Below are 16573 nucleotides of genomic sequence, written 5' to 3' on the forward strand. Positions count from 1 at the left end.
ATCCTCTTATTTCAATCAGAACTCTGAATTTATTCCTATTCTCCTCCAAAAGGAAACTCTTCAGCAGGTGAAAATTATCTCAATAAACAACCCACTTGTTTTCCTGAATGCAAAGAAGTTTCATGCTGATCTAATGAATATAATCCAAAAGGAAAATGCCAACAACCAGCTACTGGATGATATCAGCAAGGTAGGAAAGCTAGTTCCTATTACTGTACTACAAATAACCTTATATTGTGATACTAAGATCTGTATCATGGAATATATACAAGAGTCTTTGGAAACCACTCCCTCATCAAAACTTATATTGTATTATACTTTTTATTTGGTTCTTATAGTTAGTTTTTAGGTAATCACTGTCATTCATTCCTTTGTTCATTTATTCATTCATTCAACATATATATAGTAGACATGTGCACTAGGTACTATAACCCTGAGAAAAATAAAAAGACAAATCATTTATTTTAAATGACCTTTTTACCAAGAGAAAGAAGAGTCAGATCCAAATTTAAAAGAGATAGAATATGATAAATGACTTCAGAGAAGCATAAACTGTTGCCATCATTATATTACTATTATAAAAAACTAGCATTCTTCATCTCCACAAGTTATCTTAATTTACAGAGACATCAAATGTGTATTAGGATGATTTTATGTAAATAGCTACCTGTAATTATTTGAATCCTTAAGCCCCTTAGCATGGACTTTGGAACTGAGCTGCTTGAGTTTGCAAGAACTTAACTGAGTTTATTATTAAACCCTCTGTGATTCAGTTTCCTTATCTATTATCAGGATGATTAAATGAGTTAATATATGGAAAGCACTTAGAATACTGCCTGGCCTACTCAATACTATAAAACATTAGTTAATGTTATTAGTTTGACTGAATGCAAATAATAGCCTCTCCATGAAGCTTTCCATGACTACTCCAGATTACAAAGATCTCATTCTCTTATATCCTTGAGTGTGTATTATCCCCAGTCACTTAGGTACATAGGAGGCACTAACTCTCTCATTTCTAGTGGCTCAGGAGTTGTTTAGTAACTCAGTCCTGTTCCTTGCAGCTTTATGCTTCTGTCTCTGGGCCTCATACTGATCCACACCATAGAGGCCCTAAATACAGAATCAGTTATAAAAATTTGCTGGGTGCAATGCAAAATGAAAATATGAGTTCCCTTGTTCAACAGTTGCTAAGAATTTCAAGATGGCAATAGAGAGCATTAAACGAAGAAGAAGACCCTTCTAAGCATAGGACCCCGTGTAACTACACAGGTTGCAAGCCCACAAGGCTGGCCCTGCCTGTGTATCTCCAGCCCTGCCTTTTCCTTTCACTGTGCTCTTTAGGATGTCACTTTCTTCAGATTATTAGGAAACCACCTGTGATTTTGGATTGAGAAGAACTTGCACTCATGCCAAAGGTGGATATACATTCCTAGCTGTTCACGTTGGATATGAGGCCTCTTTTTTATTTTTATTTTTTAAATTTTTTAAATGTTTATTTATTCTTGAGAGAGAGAGAAAGAGAGAGAGAGAAAGAGGGAGGGAGAGGGAGAGAAAAAGAGTGTGAGCAGGGGAGGGGCAGAAGAGAGGGAGACACAGAATCTGAAGCAGGCTCCAGGCTCTGAGCTGTCAGCACAGAGCCAAATGTGGAGCTCCAACTAACGAGCTATGAGGTCATGACCTGAGCCGAAGTCAGACACTTAACCCACTGAGCCACCCAGGCGCCCCACAAGGCCTCTTTTTTTAAAGCCTTAAAAAAGTACATTTTTTAGCTGTATTATGAGATAGGTAGGTTCCTGTGGCTGACATAAGCTGACAACCACCATGCACAACAGTATTGTGGGAAAATTTGTCCGGGCTTCCAAATAACCTAATGAACCCACGAGAACTTTGTGGTCTTATTTTGCCAAAGTGTAGATTTACTTCTTGAAATTATATGATTCTTTGTAGGCCTTATCATGTCTAGTGGAGTATCTGATGTGACTATTCTTATAAGTAGTTATTTTTTGATAGTTGACAATATTTTCCTTAGAATATTCTCCTGCAAGACTAAAGTTGTTCCAACTTGTTTTTAGAATCGACAATCGGCATATGCTCATCTTGTAGCATATGAAGTCAGAAATAAACCTCACTGACACAGCCTTCTGTGAGGAGGTACCACATACATGATTTTACCAACTTGGGACTTCAGAAATTTGAGTCTGATAATCCAGTACTGTTCATTGAATCTGGGTTACTGGTACATAATGACATCCAAAGGGATTCTTTCACTCAGAACTATAATGATAAGGAATGATTTCTTGAGAGGACATTTCACTATGAGAATAATGCAAATATTGTGTGTATTTACATACTGTGAGTTTCGAAGGGTACAATAAGCATTCAGATGGTAATCTGGAAGGTCTGCTATCTGAGGAATCACGAATAGACCTTTCTTCAGAATGGTTGAATGGGTGGTCTTGGGTAGCATGGATGCTCTATGGGGCATCTCATATCATCCTTGTCACGCGCTGTCCGCCTAGGATATCAACTTCTTGTTTAAGGACCATGCACCTGTTCCAAGTTCAGTTTACAGTCACGAGTCTGCATCAATTAATTTCTATTGCAGCTTTACTCCTTTTATAGGGCTCTGCATAGTGGTCCACAGTTCCTAGAGTAGGGTGCTCTGCTGGGGCCTTGGTCTCCTCTCACAGTTACATTTTCAACAGATGGTGGTAATGGAAGGGCATTTAAAACATCCTGGGGCAAGAAGAATCGCATCATATTCAAAACACAAACTGAAAAAGGATTTCCTGTTTTGTTATACTGCAACAATATACTTCCTATATATCATTATTAAATATCTTCCTAAATATAGAAACTCAGGAGGATCTCAGAGTCTTAGTGTTTATTGGATTCATGTTCATTATTGTATAGGTTATAGATACTCCCGTAATAGTCATCATTTTGTGACCTCACTTTACAAAGCAAGTTTCAATCTGCTGCTTATCCAAAAGTTTCTTTTGCTTAAACAAGGCTTTTTTTTTTGATAGACTTATTTTTTTGGAAAGCTTCTAGACTTACAAAAAAGTTGAGAAGTGTTAGTACAGAGAATTCCTCTATACCCTGCACCACACAGTTTTTTGCTGTTATTAACATCTTGCATTAGTGTAACATATTTGTTACAATCAATGAACCAAAACGGATACATTATCATTAACTAAAGTTCTTGCTTTGTTCTGGTTTCTTTAGTTTTGCCAAATGTCCTTTTCTGTTCCAGGATTCCATCCAGGACATCACATTACATTTAGTTGTCCTGTCTCCTTAGATTCTGCTTCCCTGTGACAGTTTCCCAGACTTTTCTATTTTTGCTCACCTTGACAGTTTGAGTAGAATTGTTCAGGTATTTTGTAGAATGCCCCTCTACTGAAATTTAGCATGGTAAGATCAGGGATATGGGGTTTTAGGAATAAAACTATAGAGATGAAGTTCCATTTTCATCATATCATGTCAAAGGTATATACTATCAATATGATGTATCTCTGTTGTTAACCTTGGTCACCTACCTGGGGTAGGATTTGTCAGGTTTCCCCGGTGTAAAGTTACTCTGTTTCTACCCTTTCCTTATGGTAGTCTTTGGAAGCAAATTGCTATGTGCAGCCCACAGGTAGAGTGTGGAGTTAGGCCTCACCTCTCTGAGGGTGGAGTATCTACATAAATTACTTGAAATTCTTTTGCACAGATTTCAGACGGGATTAAAAATAAGAGCAGGGAAAGGAAACTCACATTCTTTGAATGTCTCTCAGAGGCTAGTCCTTTTAATTAGGCTGTTACTTAATCATCACCAGCCCCGTGATATAAGTGGCATTACGTGAATGTTACAAAAAAGGGAGATTGGGACTCAGAACTGTAAAATACCTGGGGGAAATATAGCTGATAACTGTCAGAGCCAGAATTAAAGTATATGAGCTGCATCTCTGGGTATCAAGAAGAGAAAATAGATGTTCTCTAGTCAGCCTTGAGGAAGAAATGGATTTCGCATGAGAAGCAGTAGAATGTAGTGGTTGGGAGCCTGAGGTTCTGAACGGAAAGGTAGGAGCTTTGGTTTTAGCCCAGGTTCTCTCTCACTTTGTGACTTTGGTCAAGTTATTTAACCTTTGCAATCTTTAGCTTCCTCCTATGGAAAATGAGATTAGCAACTCCATAGGATTGTTCTGAGGATTAAATAATTAACATAAAGTCCTTGGTATATAGTAGGTAGTCAAAAATGTCAACTTCTATCATCGTCATCATCATCAACAACAATAATGACAATAAATCTTTTGAGAAGTAGGTAGCATGCGATCTCATTAGAGGCATCAATTATTGACAATTTCAAAGAACTTTAATTGTAGAATAAAGGATTATTTTCATTTTCCAGCATTTCCATAGATCAATAATGTTTCTCAGGCATTTTCATGGAGCTGCCGGTGAACAGTTAACTCTAATATAATATGGAATATATGGTCAATGCCTCTCTGTTAGGGAATGTTGTGTTAATGAGGTTAATTTCTGATTGGATACACTACACGAAAACACATGCAAACGTTTAATTTGATCAAAAATCAAAACAAACTTAGTCTTGCAGAAAATGTTCTAAACAAGATAGTCTGACTTGGTAACATAAATTATCTACCAAGTTAATAAATACTTAGAACCATTGATTATTTTATTATTTCAGTTTTGTTGTATTTATCATTCTGAAAAAAAAAAAGACTAATGGAAAATATTATCAGAGCCTAGTTTTTTGTTGTTTATGGAGAAAAGAAAAATGTGCTGTTTTCAGGGACAGAAATGAATTTTTATAATGTTATTCTTCCTTATATTTATTTTCATTTCAGTGTGAACAAAACACGTTGCTCAATTCTCTATCCAATGGCAACTGCAATGGTGAGTTAGCTTAAAAAAAAAAAAATTAAAGTGTTCTGACTTGAATATAGACCAGAGAATAGGTCCTCTTTCCTCTTCCTGCCACTGGACCTCCCTCTGCTGTGCTCCTCATTTCCTTCTCTTTCTGCTCCTCCTCCTCCTTTTCTGCCCTTCTCCCCACACCTCCTCTTATTTCTACTTCTGTCTTTCTCCTTCCTCCATGTTCTTTCTCCTCCCCAGCTCCTCCTTCTCCTCTCCCTTCCTCTTCTCCTCCTTCCCTTCTTCGTCTTCCTCCTTCTATCTCACCTCCTGCTTTCTTTTAGAAGTAAATTTTAAGTAAAGATGTGTATGCCTACACAGAACGAAAAGTGTAAACTTTGTTACAAAGTATTAAAAATACTCGCAATACTTAAGTAAATGGTGTTTATTAATAAATAGAAGCAAATTACCATGTCCATTAGATTGCTTAATATTGAAGAAATGTCAGTTTTATTTATGTTGAATTTATTTATAAATATAAATGTAATTCCTATTAAAATTCCACTAGGACACTTAAATGGCAATCGACAAGCTTATTCTAAATTTTGTTTGGAAACTCAAAAGGCCAAGAATAGGCAAGACACTCATGAAATATGTGAAGTGTATGAGAGAACGTTTTCTTAACTCTCAAGATATGTTATAAAGCTCTAATAATCAATGCAGTGTGGTACTGGTTCCAAGATAAATTAACAGATCGATAGGACAAAGGAGAGGGCCCAGAAGGGTAGAAAAATCTCACACTTATTGATGTTTGATTTGTGACAAAATGGCATTGCAGAGCAGTAGGGAAAGGTTAGTCTTGCTAATATACAATGATGAGACAATTGTGTACTTATAATGAATGAAATCATTCACTGTAATTCACACACCATATCTCCATGTCAGTACCCAGTGAATCAAAGTCCTAAGAGTGGTAGACAAAATATAAATTTAGAGGAGAAGACAGGAGAAAATACACAAGAAATGCAAAGCATTAAGCATAAAGAAAATGACCATTAAGCTTTACTAGATTATTTTTAAGTTTTTGTTCAACGAAAGCCACCATATAAAGCATGAGAAGATAAGCCAGAGAGGAAGAATAGGTAGAACACATAATGTGGACAAGGGGCTGCACTCCTCTACAAATCAATGAATAACGAAAGGTAGACGACCCAATAGAAATGGGTAAAATACGTGAACAGCCATTTTCAAATTTACCAGCAAACATGTAAGAATATGCTTGACTGTCATTCGCAGTAATTACTGGAGAAATAGGGGATTTAATTTGCACTTACCCACTAATATATACATGTATATGTGCGTATATATCTATGTGGTTTATTGGTAAACATTTAAAAGTATGAGGATGCCGAGGGTTCCTGAGGATGTAGCACAAAAAGTCTCCCACAATGCTGGTGGAGGTGTAAACTATGACAACTGCCTTGGAAAACAGTTTGGCAAAATTGTGTAAAGTTAAAGATATACCTACCCTCTGACCGCCAATTCCACTCCTACTCAGACAACATGAAGAAATGAGAGCCTGTATACAGCAAATTACAAAAACAAGCATGTTCACAACAGTAGTATTTGTAACTGTCCAAACCTGAAACCAACCCATATTTCCAGAGTAGGTAGCAGATAAACACAGAAATTGTGGTGTATTATGCAATTGAATTTTTATTTGATATGCTTATTATTTGGTATACTTATACAATAAAGGAAATTGAATGTCTTATATAAAATGTAGTAGGGTAAAAAAGAACAATTCCATAAAATTCCAAGTCCTTTTACATAAACTCAAAAAACAGAAGATGCTGACATATTAATTTTTGTACTTCTAAAGACAATAGGAAAAGGAATCTGTTAATATTTGTATCTGGAAACATATACAAGATTGTATAAAGAAGGATAGGCTTTCTTTATAATTCCCCAAATCGAGAAACAACTGAAATATCCATTAACAGTACAATGGCAAAAGAACATGTAGAATGTCTATATAAGAGGAAAACATATTATAATGTTTATTATATTACCATATAAAATATATTCTGAATGAATATATAACATATTGAATGGAATAAAATAAATGTTATATAAATATATGAATCAATGGCATTGACCCCACATCAACAGAGATGTAGCTCAGATGTCAGCTTCTCTGGTCTCTTTTTTTTTTTTTTTTTTTAATTTTTTACTGTTTTTTTTTTTTTGAGAGAGAGAGAGAGACAGAGTGAGAGCAAGGGAGGAGCAGAGAGAGAGGGAGACACAGATCTGAAGCAGGCTCCAGGCTCTGAGCTGTCAGCACAGAGCCTGATGGCGGGGCTTGAACTCACAAACCATGAGATCATGACCTGAGCTGAAGTTGGACACTTAATCAACTGAGCCACCCAGGCACCCCTGGTCTTTTCTAACTCTTTGTGGTAAATGTACTTCATCCTGCCTCATGTTCTCAAAGAATGCCTACATAATACTGGTATAGTACTTATTTAATGATCATTTATTGAATGTCTTATTCTCCTGCTTATCTGGAAACTTTAAGAAAAAATTCTCAAAAAATTTTAGAGAGAGAGAGAGAGAGAGAGAGACAGAGAGAACATGAACGGGGGACAGGCAGAGAGAGAGGGAGAACAGAATCCGAAGCAGGCTCCAGGCTCCGAGCTGTCAGCACAGAGCCCAAAGCCAGGCTCAACCCCACAAACCACGAGATCATGACCTGAGCCGGACGCTCAACTGACTGAGCCATCCAGGTGCCCCTGGAAACTTTTAAGAGTGTTGTCACCTCTGCCTCACTAGGCCAGGCCCGTTTTTCACAGAGCAGCAACTAATGGGCACCATCACTTTTGTTGTGTCCCTTCTGTAATAGTCAGAACTAGTTGATCAGAATGTTTCTTCTAGCATCCTCCTCCTGTCCTCTGACACTCCAGAGTATCCTCGGTCCTCCTATTTCTCCTTCTTGTTCAGAAACACCATCCTGCCCTCCCCTCCCTGTGCTTTATTTTTTGTTGTTGTTTATTTATTTTGGGGGAGGGGCAGAGAGAGAGAGAGAGAGAGAGAGAGAGAGAGAGAGAGAGAATCCCAAGCAGGCTCTGCGCTGTCAGCTTGGAGCCCAGTGCAGGGCTCAAACTCTGGAACCATGAGATCGTCATGACCTGAGCTGAAATGAAGAGCCCAACACTTAACTGACTGAGTCACCCAGGTGCCCCACCTCCCTGTGCTTTAATTAATTACTAAAATCTATAACTCTTGGTTTTATTACCTTTAAATTTTCACCTCTGCAACTCTGATTCTGTCCTTAATCATGTTCAAAATGAATTCGAATTTTTTTTTCCTGCCATGAGAGAGTCCGGGTTTTAATCCATGGATAGAAAATACCCAGCGTCCCATGCTCACCTCAGACAGAACTAATAGGTCAAGGCGCTTCCTCCTATGAGCCAAGGTAGCCTGAGAACTTTTCCACCCAGGGCTGCGGGAAGCTACTGTGAATGCTTGGTGTTGACATGCAAGCTGAGAGGTAATTGCCGTCCTGACTTCATTCTGTCGTGTAATGACAGATGAATCTTAAATCACCTTTACTTTAAAATCTGTCACATGATTCATCATGAAGTTTCCCTTCTGTAGGCCCAGTGCCCCCTCCTCAGCCCTTTAGGGCACCTAAAGCCCTTTCTTATCTTCTTATACTGCTTTCTCTTTCATTCCACATTACACAAATCCTCCATCCAAGTTAGATAAATCAGCTCACGGCCCCCCGGTATCTAATTCAGTCATCCCTGGCTCCGAGCCTTTATTTGGATTCTCCTGAACAGAACTATCTCCTCGATCTGCCAATCCAGACCTTATACTGTCTTCAAGATTTAACAGAAAAGTAAAAAGAAAATTGAAGGACACACTGCTTGGCAATCCCATTAAGTATAAAAAGAAGTCAACCAGACCCATACAGGGGAACGTGCTGTCAGCACAGCCTGGAATTCAGTATCTTCAGCTGTGAAATGGAGATCATAGTAATAGAAAAGCAGAGATACCACATGCTTCACTCAGTCACATATTGACTTAAGTGGTTATAGAGTTTGTTCTTTTTCTGCATATTTTCCTTCTAACTAGATGTTTAAGGCAAGAAATACATTTTAACTTTTCATTGCATTATCCTTCTGTGTTCAATGAACACTTGGTCAGTGAATGAAAATTGTAAGGATAGGCGATATCTGTATAGCATTTGATAGTTTTCAAAGGACATTCCTCTTTATAACTCTGAAATAGGTAATTAGTAAATACTACACTTCCGCTTTCAAATAGGTGATAGGATACTCTTCATGTTACTGATGAATAAGTTGGGGCCCATAAGGGATAATTAACTTGCTCTGAATTGTGCAGTTAGGGACAGAGGCGGGACTTGGGTCCCTGTTGCCAGTGGGCATGCATACAAGAAGGGATGCTCGAAGCTGGGACAGGAGAGACTGGTCTGAAAGCAGTCTGAATGGTCACAAGGTTATGACAATAGAGGGAGAGGATGAATTTGAAAGAGAGTTCAGCATGTCATGAACACTGCTGGCACTGTTTGGGTGTTGGAGGAGGGGAGAGGGCAAAACAATGACTCTGAAGCTTTGTCTCTCTCACACTGGGATGATGTGGAACCTGAGGGGGTGGGGAGTGAAAAGGGAAGGTAACTTTACTTTGGAGAGTGGGGAATATAAGACGTCCAGGAGACGTCCAGTGGGTTTGCGGGAATGCTAAATAAATCTGGAAGTAACTAAACCAAAGAGAGACAAAGCTGAGCAAGGGAGTGGGAAACGGGGGACAATTTAAAAATCTATGCCCTCCCGCAATGATTTACACAGAAGGGGAAGATTTGTTGTTGAGCACATGATTGAATAATCAAAATATATGAAACAAGCTATATAAATTATAAGATGGCAAGCACCATATTTATCTCAATGAAAACACAAATTGCTCAAATGTGAAGAAATCTTCTGTTACCATGTGTAGACTGTGTCCCCAAAGCATTGTAGTCACTTGGGAACGCCCCAGAGGCACTCCTGCACACATCTCTCTTCACGCTATGGTTTGCCAGCTTTACCTTCACCTCCTCCTCCAGATCTCCCCCCATGTGTTCTGTTCTCTCATTCCTGAGTTAATTAGTTAATGTCCTGTTGCCTCAGCCCATGTTTCTTGTACTTACTGAACATCTATTAAGTCCCGGGCACAATGACCAGTGCTGCGTGTTCAAGGGTGAAGAAAGCAGGCATGATTTCTGCTCTCACGGATCCCGAAGTCTAAAACAAATTCCCTGCCCTCACCCACCACCTCTCCTCATTCCCCAAAGCAGCAACCCAGGTACACTGATTTTCTATTGCTTCTGTCACAAATTACCACAAACTTAGTGGCTTAAAACAACACACATTTATAGTCTTAAAAGACAGAGACTGAAATGAATCCCACAGGAGAAAATCAAATCTTTGTCAGGGTTGTATTCTTCCTGGAGGCTTTAGAGGAGAATCCATTTATTTCCTTGCTTTTCCAACTTCTGGAGGCCATCTGCACTCCATGACTCCTGGCCCTTCCTCCATTTTCCAACCAGCGGTGTGGCGTTGTCAGATTTCTCTTTGACCTCTTCTTTCATCACCACAGCTTCTCTGATTCCCACCCTCCTGTCTCCCTCTCCTAAGGACCCTTGTGATTACATTGTGCCCCCCCGGATGACCTAGGTTAATCTCCCTATCTTAAGGTCCTTAACTTAATCAAATCCATAGAATTCCTTTTGCCATGTAACAACATGTTTACAGGTTCTGGGGATTAAGATATGCACATCTTTGGGGGGCATGATTCTGTCTACCACACCAGGTCAGTCCTCTATGTCCTTAACACTTTCTGCGTGATTTTTCCAGCCTTCAGAAAATTTCAAATTACTAATTCAGTCGGCTGACTTCCTGGTGTGGTTGTGTCTGTTGAGGGCAGGGACCATCATCTCTCTTGTTTACCACTCTCCTTGCCTTACTTAGGACAGCACTCAGCCCAAAATATGTCTGTATTGACTGATTGCTTGAATGAATGAATGAATGAACAAATGAGTGAAGAACAAATGAGATGCTCGATAATATGAGTACATGTTTTCCAAAGAGAATGTTACAGTTCTAAATATTTCGTATCTCCTTGGTTTTTTGTGTGAAAAATTAGAGATGTAAATCTGCTTCTCAATAGTTAATTGATATCAACAGAAAATTCCTTCTCTTAAAAAATTATGAGTGACTCACAGACTGTCAAGAACCTTTTGAAGTATATGAAAAGCACTCCTAAATTATGCAACTATGAATACTTTTTAATTAAAGGAGTTAATGAATATTCTACAGGAGAGAGCTTGCTTCCACAGTCTGGAGTTAATTGCCCACCCACACCTGATGGTTAATTTCTTTCTGAAATGTTGTTTTTTGTAGATAAAGCCCATCATTTACCACATCCCACATGGGTATAGATTAGTTGTCTCCTTTGCACATGCTCCAAGCCTACCTCATTTTGCTTAAGGCAGGATATTAGCTGTGAATTCACTTTACTCTTTTCTACGACAATGTGATTTTTATTGCACTGGTTGATTTACTTAGAAGCTTAGAACACAAGGTTATAGCCATAAAATCAGTACAATAGCAGAACCGAGAGGGTACTGTGTAAAAGAAAACTTCACTTGTTTTGGAAAGATTTCAGAAGTGTCCGTTCTATTTAAATTTTCATTTGAGAGAATTGGTAACTTACCATTAAAGATGTCTTCTTTATTTGGAAAAGGCATTATGAATTGCTTCCCTTAAAATAGCTTACGTAAATTATTATCTACAACTACATGGCACAATTCTTTTGTCTTATTCTATTTTCTTTTGAATGGCCTGCAAATATGCCCCTATTTTGATTAAAGGAACAGGAAAGAGGAAACTGGATGTAAAGTGAAAGACAAAGCAAGCCGACTGAGACCATAGAAGGGAAATTTTTGTATGGCTGTTGATACAACCCAAACATTTTTATAGTTAACAATCTATCACCGCTTAAATTATAAAATAACCAAAAGAAAATATAAATAGTGACAAGTACAGTTTACAAGTGAAATTAAGTGTGATAGGATAGGGAAGAAAAAAAAAACTTGGTTCTTAAAGAATTTTCTGTACCTTTTACCATCACTTTCTGGTCGTTTGGATCCAGTGATCAATCCCTCTAAATAACATCTACATAGATTGTTTTCTCATTGTAGTATTAAGTTCAGACTGGCAAATAAGCTTCTTGTGAACTAGCAGTGGCTTCCTGAAGCATCAAGTTGATAAAAATTGTAAAAAAAATACCGTGATTGATTAGCCATGTCTGTCTGGCTAAGGGATGGGGATGATAGAACTCATGCCATACTGTAATAGTTGTAGATAATAATTTATGTAGCTTCTTTTAGGAAAAACAATGAATTAACATGCTTTTGGACATTCTGTCTCTGTACCTCTAAACAAAATGAAATAGCAGTATCTATACTCCAATTATTCTAGTGTCAACCTGTGTGTGTATATGTGTGTGTGTATGTGTGTGTGTGTGCGTGTGTATTTATGGGACTAAGAGGTAAGAGGAATAAATATCAATCAACATTCCACTATTTTCCTTTGCTTTGGATATGAATTTTTCTTTTTCCTGTGATCTTAATCCCCTCCTATCTCTGATCATGAGCAGGGCACATTATATCTAAGGATATAAATAAGAGCCTCTGTATTAGTAGAGGTAGGTCCCGTGTTTAATTAGGCAAAGAGTGAATGGTAATGATTACTACTGAGTGGTCCATAAGAGCTAAATTATGGTAGCTTTCAGGTTTAAATTTCTAACTTACCATTTGGGGCCAATGGTATATAGCCTAAACCTATACTTGTTGGCCCTCCTTTCTAGGAAAGAAACAGGAAAACAGAAGGCACTGCTGGAGTGCCTGGCACACATTAGGTGCTCAATATATGTTGGTTGCCTGGGAGAAGGAGGAGTTTGAAATCTCAAACTGTCATTAGCGTTTAATTACAGCTGTCCATATAGTTGGAATAGTCACGGTGTGTCTTACTTTTTGGAATCCTATACATCCTGCAAGACTCCTTTTGCGTGAAGCCTTGAGTGATCACTCGAGGGACTTCTTCTTGTAAATTCCCATTCTTTTTCATTTGTCATGTCATTCATATACCAACCCTACCCTCGGCACTCAAGGATGAGCTCCTAGAAGAAAGGAATAGTATTTTACCTTCCATTTGTATCACCCAGTACAGTGTTGAAACCTTATAGTTTGAACTACATTTGAACTACTGTGTTCAAAAAGTTTCCTAAACATAGTACGTGCTCCATAGTTGTCATTTCAAATAATAAATATGAATATAAATCTGAAGCTGAAACTTGGAAACAAATCCTATAGCTGAATAACTTTGTAGCAGTTCTCTTTTTTCTAACAATTACTGCTATATATAAATGTTCAATGTTTGACACTCTTTTTACCTCTAAGCAGCAGTTTTCAAAAAATACACAATTTCCCTTCCACTTCCCCCCAATGCTGAGAAACAACCATATTCCCACATTTTTGTAGCCACGCTAGGGGAAAAACATGGGTATTTTAAATAGCAAAACTATTCCAATTAAGAATTTATTTCTTTTTTTTTTTTTTTTTTTTTTTTTTTTTAACGTTTATTTATTTTTGGGACAGAGAGAGACAGAGCATGAACGGGGGAGGGGCAGAGAGAGAGGGAGACACAGAATCAGAAACAGGCTCCAGGCTCTGAGCCATCAGCCCAGAGCCTGACGCGGGGCTCGAACTCACGGACTGCGAGATCGTGACCTGGCTGAAGTCGGATGCTTAACCGACTGCGCCACCCAGGCGCCCCAAGAATTTATTTCTTCAGAGGGACACCTGGGCGGCTCAATCGGTTAAGCATCTGACTCTTGGTTTTGGCTCAGATCATGCTCTCACAGTTCATGGGTTGGAGCCCCATGTCAGGTTGACACATGAGGAGGCTTCTTGGGATTCTCTCTCTCCCTCTCTCTCTGTCCCTCCCCCACTTGTGCTGTCTCTCTCTCTCTCTCTCAAAATAAATAAATAAACATTAAAAAATTATTTATTTCTTCAGAGAATTTCATAATAATTGATGAATTGGAGTGTATCTGATAGATTTTGCCCACTAACCATAGAAGTATCTTACCTCACAAGGTCTGCTCTGAGAGCCATATCAGTTCTTAGAGGGACCTTGTCATTGCTTAGAAATAAGTCGTTTCACACAAGGAAACTGTGGCCATCAAGACGTCGGCAAATAAGAGGTCTTGATCTCCTACGTAAATTTTTTTCCCTATCAGGTACATTGAGAGGCAGATTTACTGTGAACCAAATCAAGCTTAATTTTTAGGGTCCCTCACACACATCCCTTCCAAGCCCAAGAGACAAGCCCCAGCAATGAATCTCCAGACACCACAAAACAGGGCTCTACCTCAGGGCATACCCGTGAAGGAGCCTGGGTGATATTGTGGACAGAGTGCTATTCAGAAGGCCTGGAGGCCTCAACTCTAGTCTGTGGTTGGCCCAGACTTGCCAGGTGTTCTTTCGAAATCACTTAAACGTGCTGAGCTTCCGTGCGTCTCTCTGTAATTAACCTATCCCATGTTCCTCTCGGAGTTATGTAAGAATTACCTGAAATAACGTTCAAATAATTAAAAATTAAAGATTTCAGAAGTCATTACTAATTCACTGAAGAATAAAAGACCCGAAGAGTGTTTGGAACCAGTCTTGTTGCACACGAGGCCACTGTGACCTTTCCACGGTTCAACAAAGTCTGCAGCTGAAATCTCGAATTCTCTCTAACCCAAGTCTCTGTTTCTCCTACAGAGGAAGCTTCACAGCCATGCCCCAGTGAGAAATGCTTTTTAATCCTGGATTGCAGTGGAGTAACCTTTTTTGACTATTCTGGAGTCTCCATGCTTGTTGAGGTATTGTGTTTGGACTGATTCTTTCCCTTTTCTTCAGTAATGGGGGTTTTCACCACCTACTGTCTCAGCTCTGGGGTCTTGAACCCACTTGTTTTAGTACTCATCTCACTCATTCTCCCCAAGGAACATAGAACTTTACAACTCCCACTGCCATAGATTTGTGTTCAGGTGATCCCATCAAGCCTCTGGTGTGTGTGTGGGGGGGGAGGGTTGTGGTGGGGGTATCGGTGGGGGATTCACATGGGGTAGTCAGAAGAGAACGCAGGCTTGAGATGTACTGAGCACAGTGCATTTTGGGAAGTCAGCTTTCGGGCTTCTAGAAAGAAAAGACCCCTTTGTAAGAAAGTGGCCTCGGTGATGGAAGGATGTTTTCTCTTACCCTCCTGGGGGGTATAGTTTGACTAGATACCATATCTGATTTCTGAAACAGCCCCCAGTGCACAGGCTTTTCTCCATTCTACCAGATGACGGTGCTGACTTCTCTACCCTATGATCTTCATGGTGTCTCCATGACCCTGGTGTGCAAAAAATAAAGCTGCTGATTTCTTCAAAATCAACATAGTTCACAAGACATTGCAACAGATGGCAGAGCACCTAGGTTTTCCAATTCAAGGAAAACTCAGACACTTCTGGATTTTTTTTCCTCTACTTTTTTGAGTAAATGCTATATCAACAGAGAAGTTAGCTCCTTCTCGTTTCCATTTGTTCCCTCCCTCAGTATCCTAAATTTTTTGGGAGAGGCTCTTGAGGATAGAAAAACCTCTGTTCTTCAACAAGCCTCAGCCTTCTCCCAGCTTCTGCGGCCTGGAGCTCAGCTTACCTGTCTCTGGGTTCTGCTCCCCAGAGATTCCCTACCCTCACCTACCAGTCTCCCCCATGGGTAGCTTTGTATTCTGCCAGAAACTTAATCAAAATCCTGTGAAAATTTCTGGAGCTCTTTCTCTGCTCATCTCCCTCATTTCCTCGACTCTTCCCCACAGATCTCACCCACCTAGCCCTTCCTGAACTCCAGTTCTGACTGTGTAGTTCAGGGAAGCTCTTGCATTTTACTAAGGCCTCCATCATGCTCTGGCCCAGAAGCTGCTTTGTGCAGAAAGTTGAGATACAGGAGAACTTGCTTCATGTGTTTCTTTGTTTCAGGGAACTCAGTCCTGTGCTCCTTGTTCTCACCGTGTGAAAACAGTTGTTTGTATATTTTTGGTTGGTCGTCTACTTATTTATGGAGGATAGGATAGTCTTATATTAGTTACTTATCAGGGCAAGACGTAGAAATCAAAAATGGACTTTTAAAGACTTAAGATCAGTAGTTTCCAAACAGTTTTACATTATGGGTGTTGGTTGTTTTCCGTGGCGTTGCGTAATTGTACCTCTATTCATTTATAAACATAAATTTGCAGTGTCCAACCTTCCAAATTCAAGATAGTGCAAAAAAAAAAAAAAAAACAAACCGAAAACATAGTGCAGAGATCACCTTTAGTATCGCTTTCCTATGGAGATAAGGCTGGGACTATGGGGAGGGGAAGATGCTTAGTGTGTGACTGTCAGAGAGTGTAATCCCAGTACTGTCACACTGGCTACAAGGTGTTATCCAGGGTTACCTCCTGGATCACTGTGTATTCATCTTGTGAAAATGATGGGACAATTTTGTTTCATTCAGCATGAGCAGATATTTAGAAAACAAGTTGTGCAAAAACAATTGCATTTTAAATATCCT

General features: G+C 39.1%; 1 protein-coding gene and 1 long non-coding RNA gene across 5 annotated transcripts in view; one reads left to right on the forward strand and one right to left on the reverse strand.

Annotated features, from left to right (window-relative positions):
- Positions 1 to 16573, forward strand: part of SLC26A7 (solute carrier family 26 member 7) — a 116700-nt gene that overhangs the window by 95484 nt on the left and 4643 nt on the right. For all 3 annotated transcript variants that reach the window (XM_047841992.1, XM_047841993.1, XM_047841994.1), the window contains 3 exons: positions 53 to 190; positions 4860 to 4908; positions 14759 to 14859. In XM_047841992.1, the coding sequence (XP_047697948.1) occupies positions 53 to 190; positions 4860 to 4908; positions 14759 to 14859 (288 nt within the window). The remainder of the gene's footprint in view (positions 1 to 52; positions 191 to 4859; positions 4909 to 14758; positions 14860 to 16573) is intronic.
- Positions 1 to 16573, reverse strand: part of LOC125156242 (uncharacterized) — a 131784-nt gene that overhangs the window by 28393 nt on the left and 86818 nt on the right. The window lies entirely within an intron of this gene.

Source organism: Prionailurus viverrinus, chromosome F2, assembly GCF_022837055.1.
Source record: "Prionailurus viverrinus isolate Anna chromosome F2, UM_Priviv_1.0, whole genome shotgun sequence".
Classification (NCBI taxonomy): domain Eukaryota; kingdom Metazoa; phylum Chordata; class Mammalia; order Carnivora; family Felidae; genus Prionailurus; species Prionailurus viverrinus.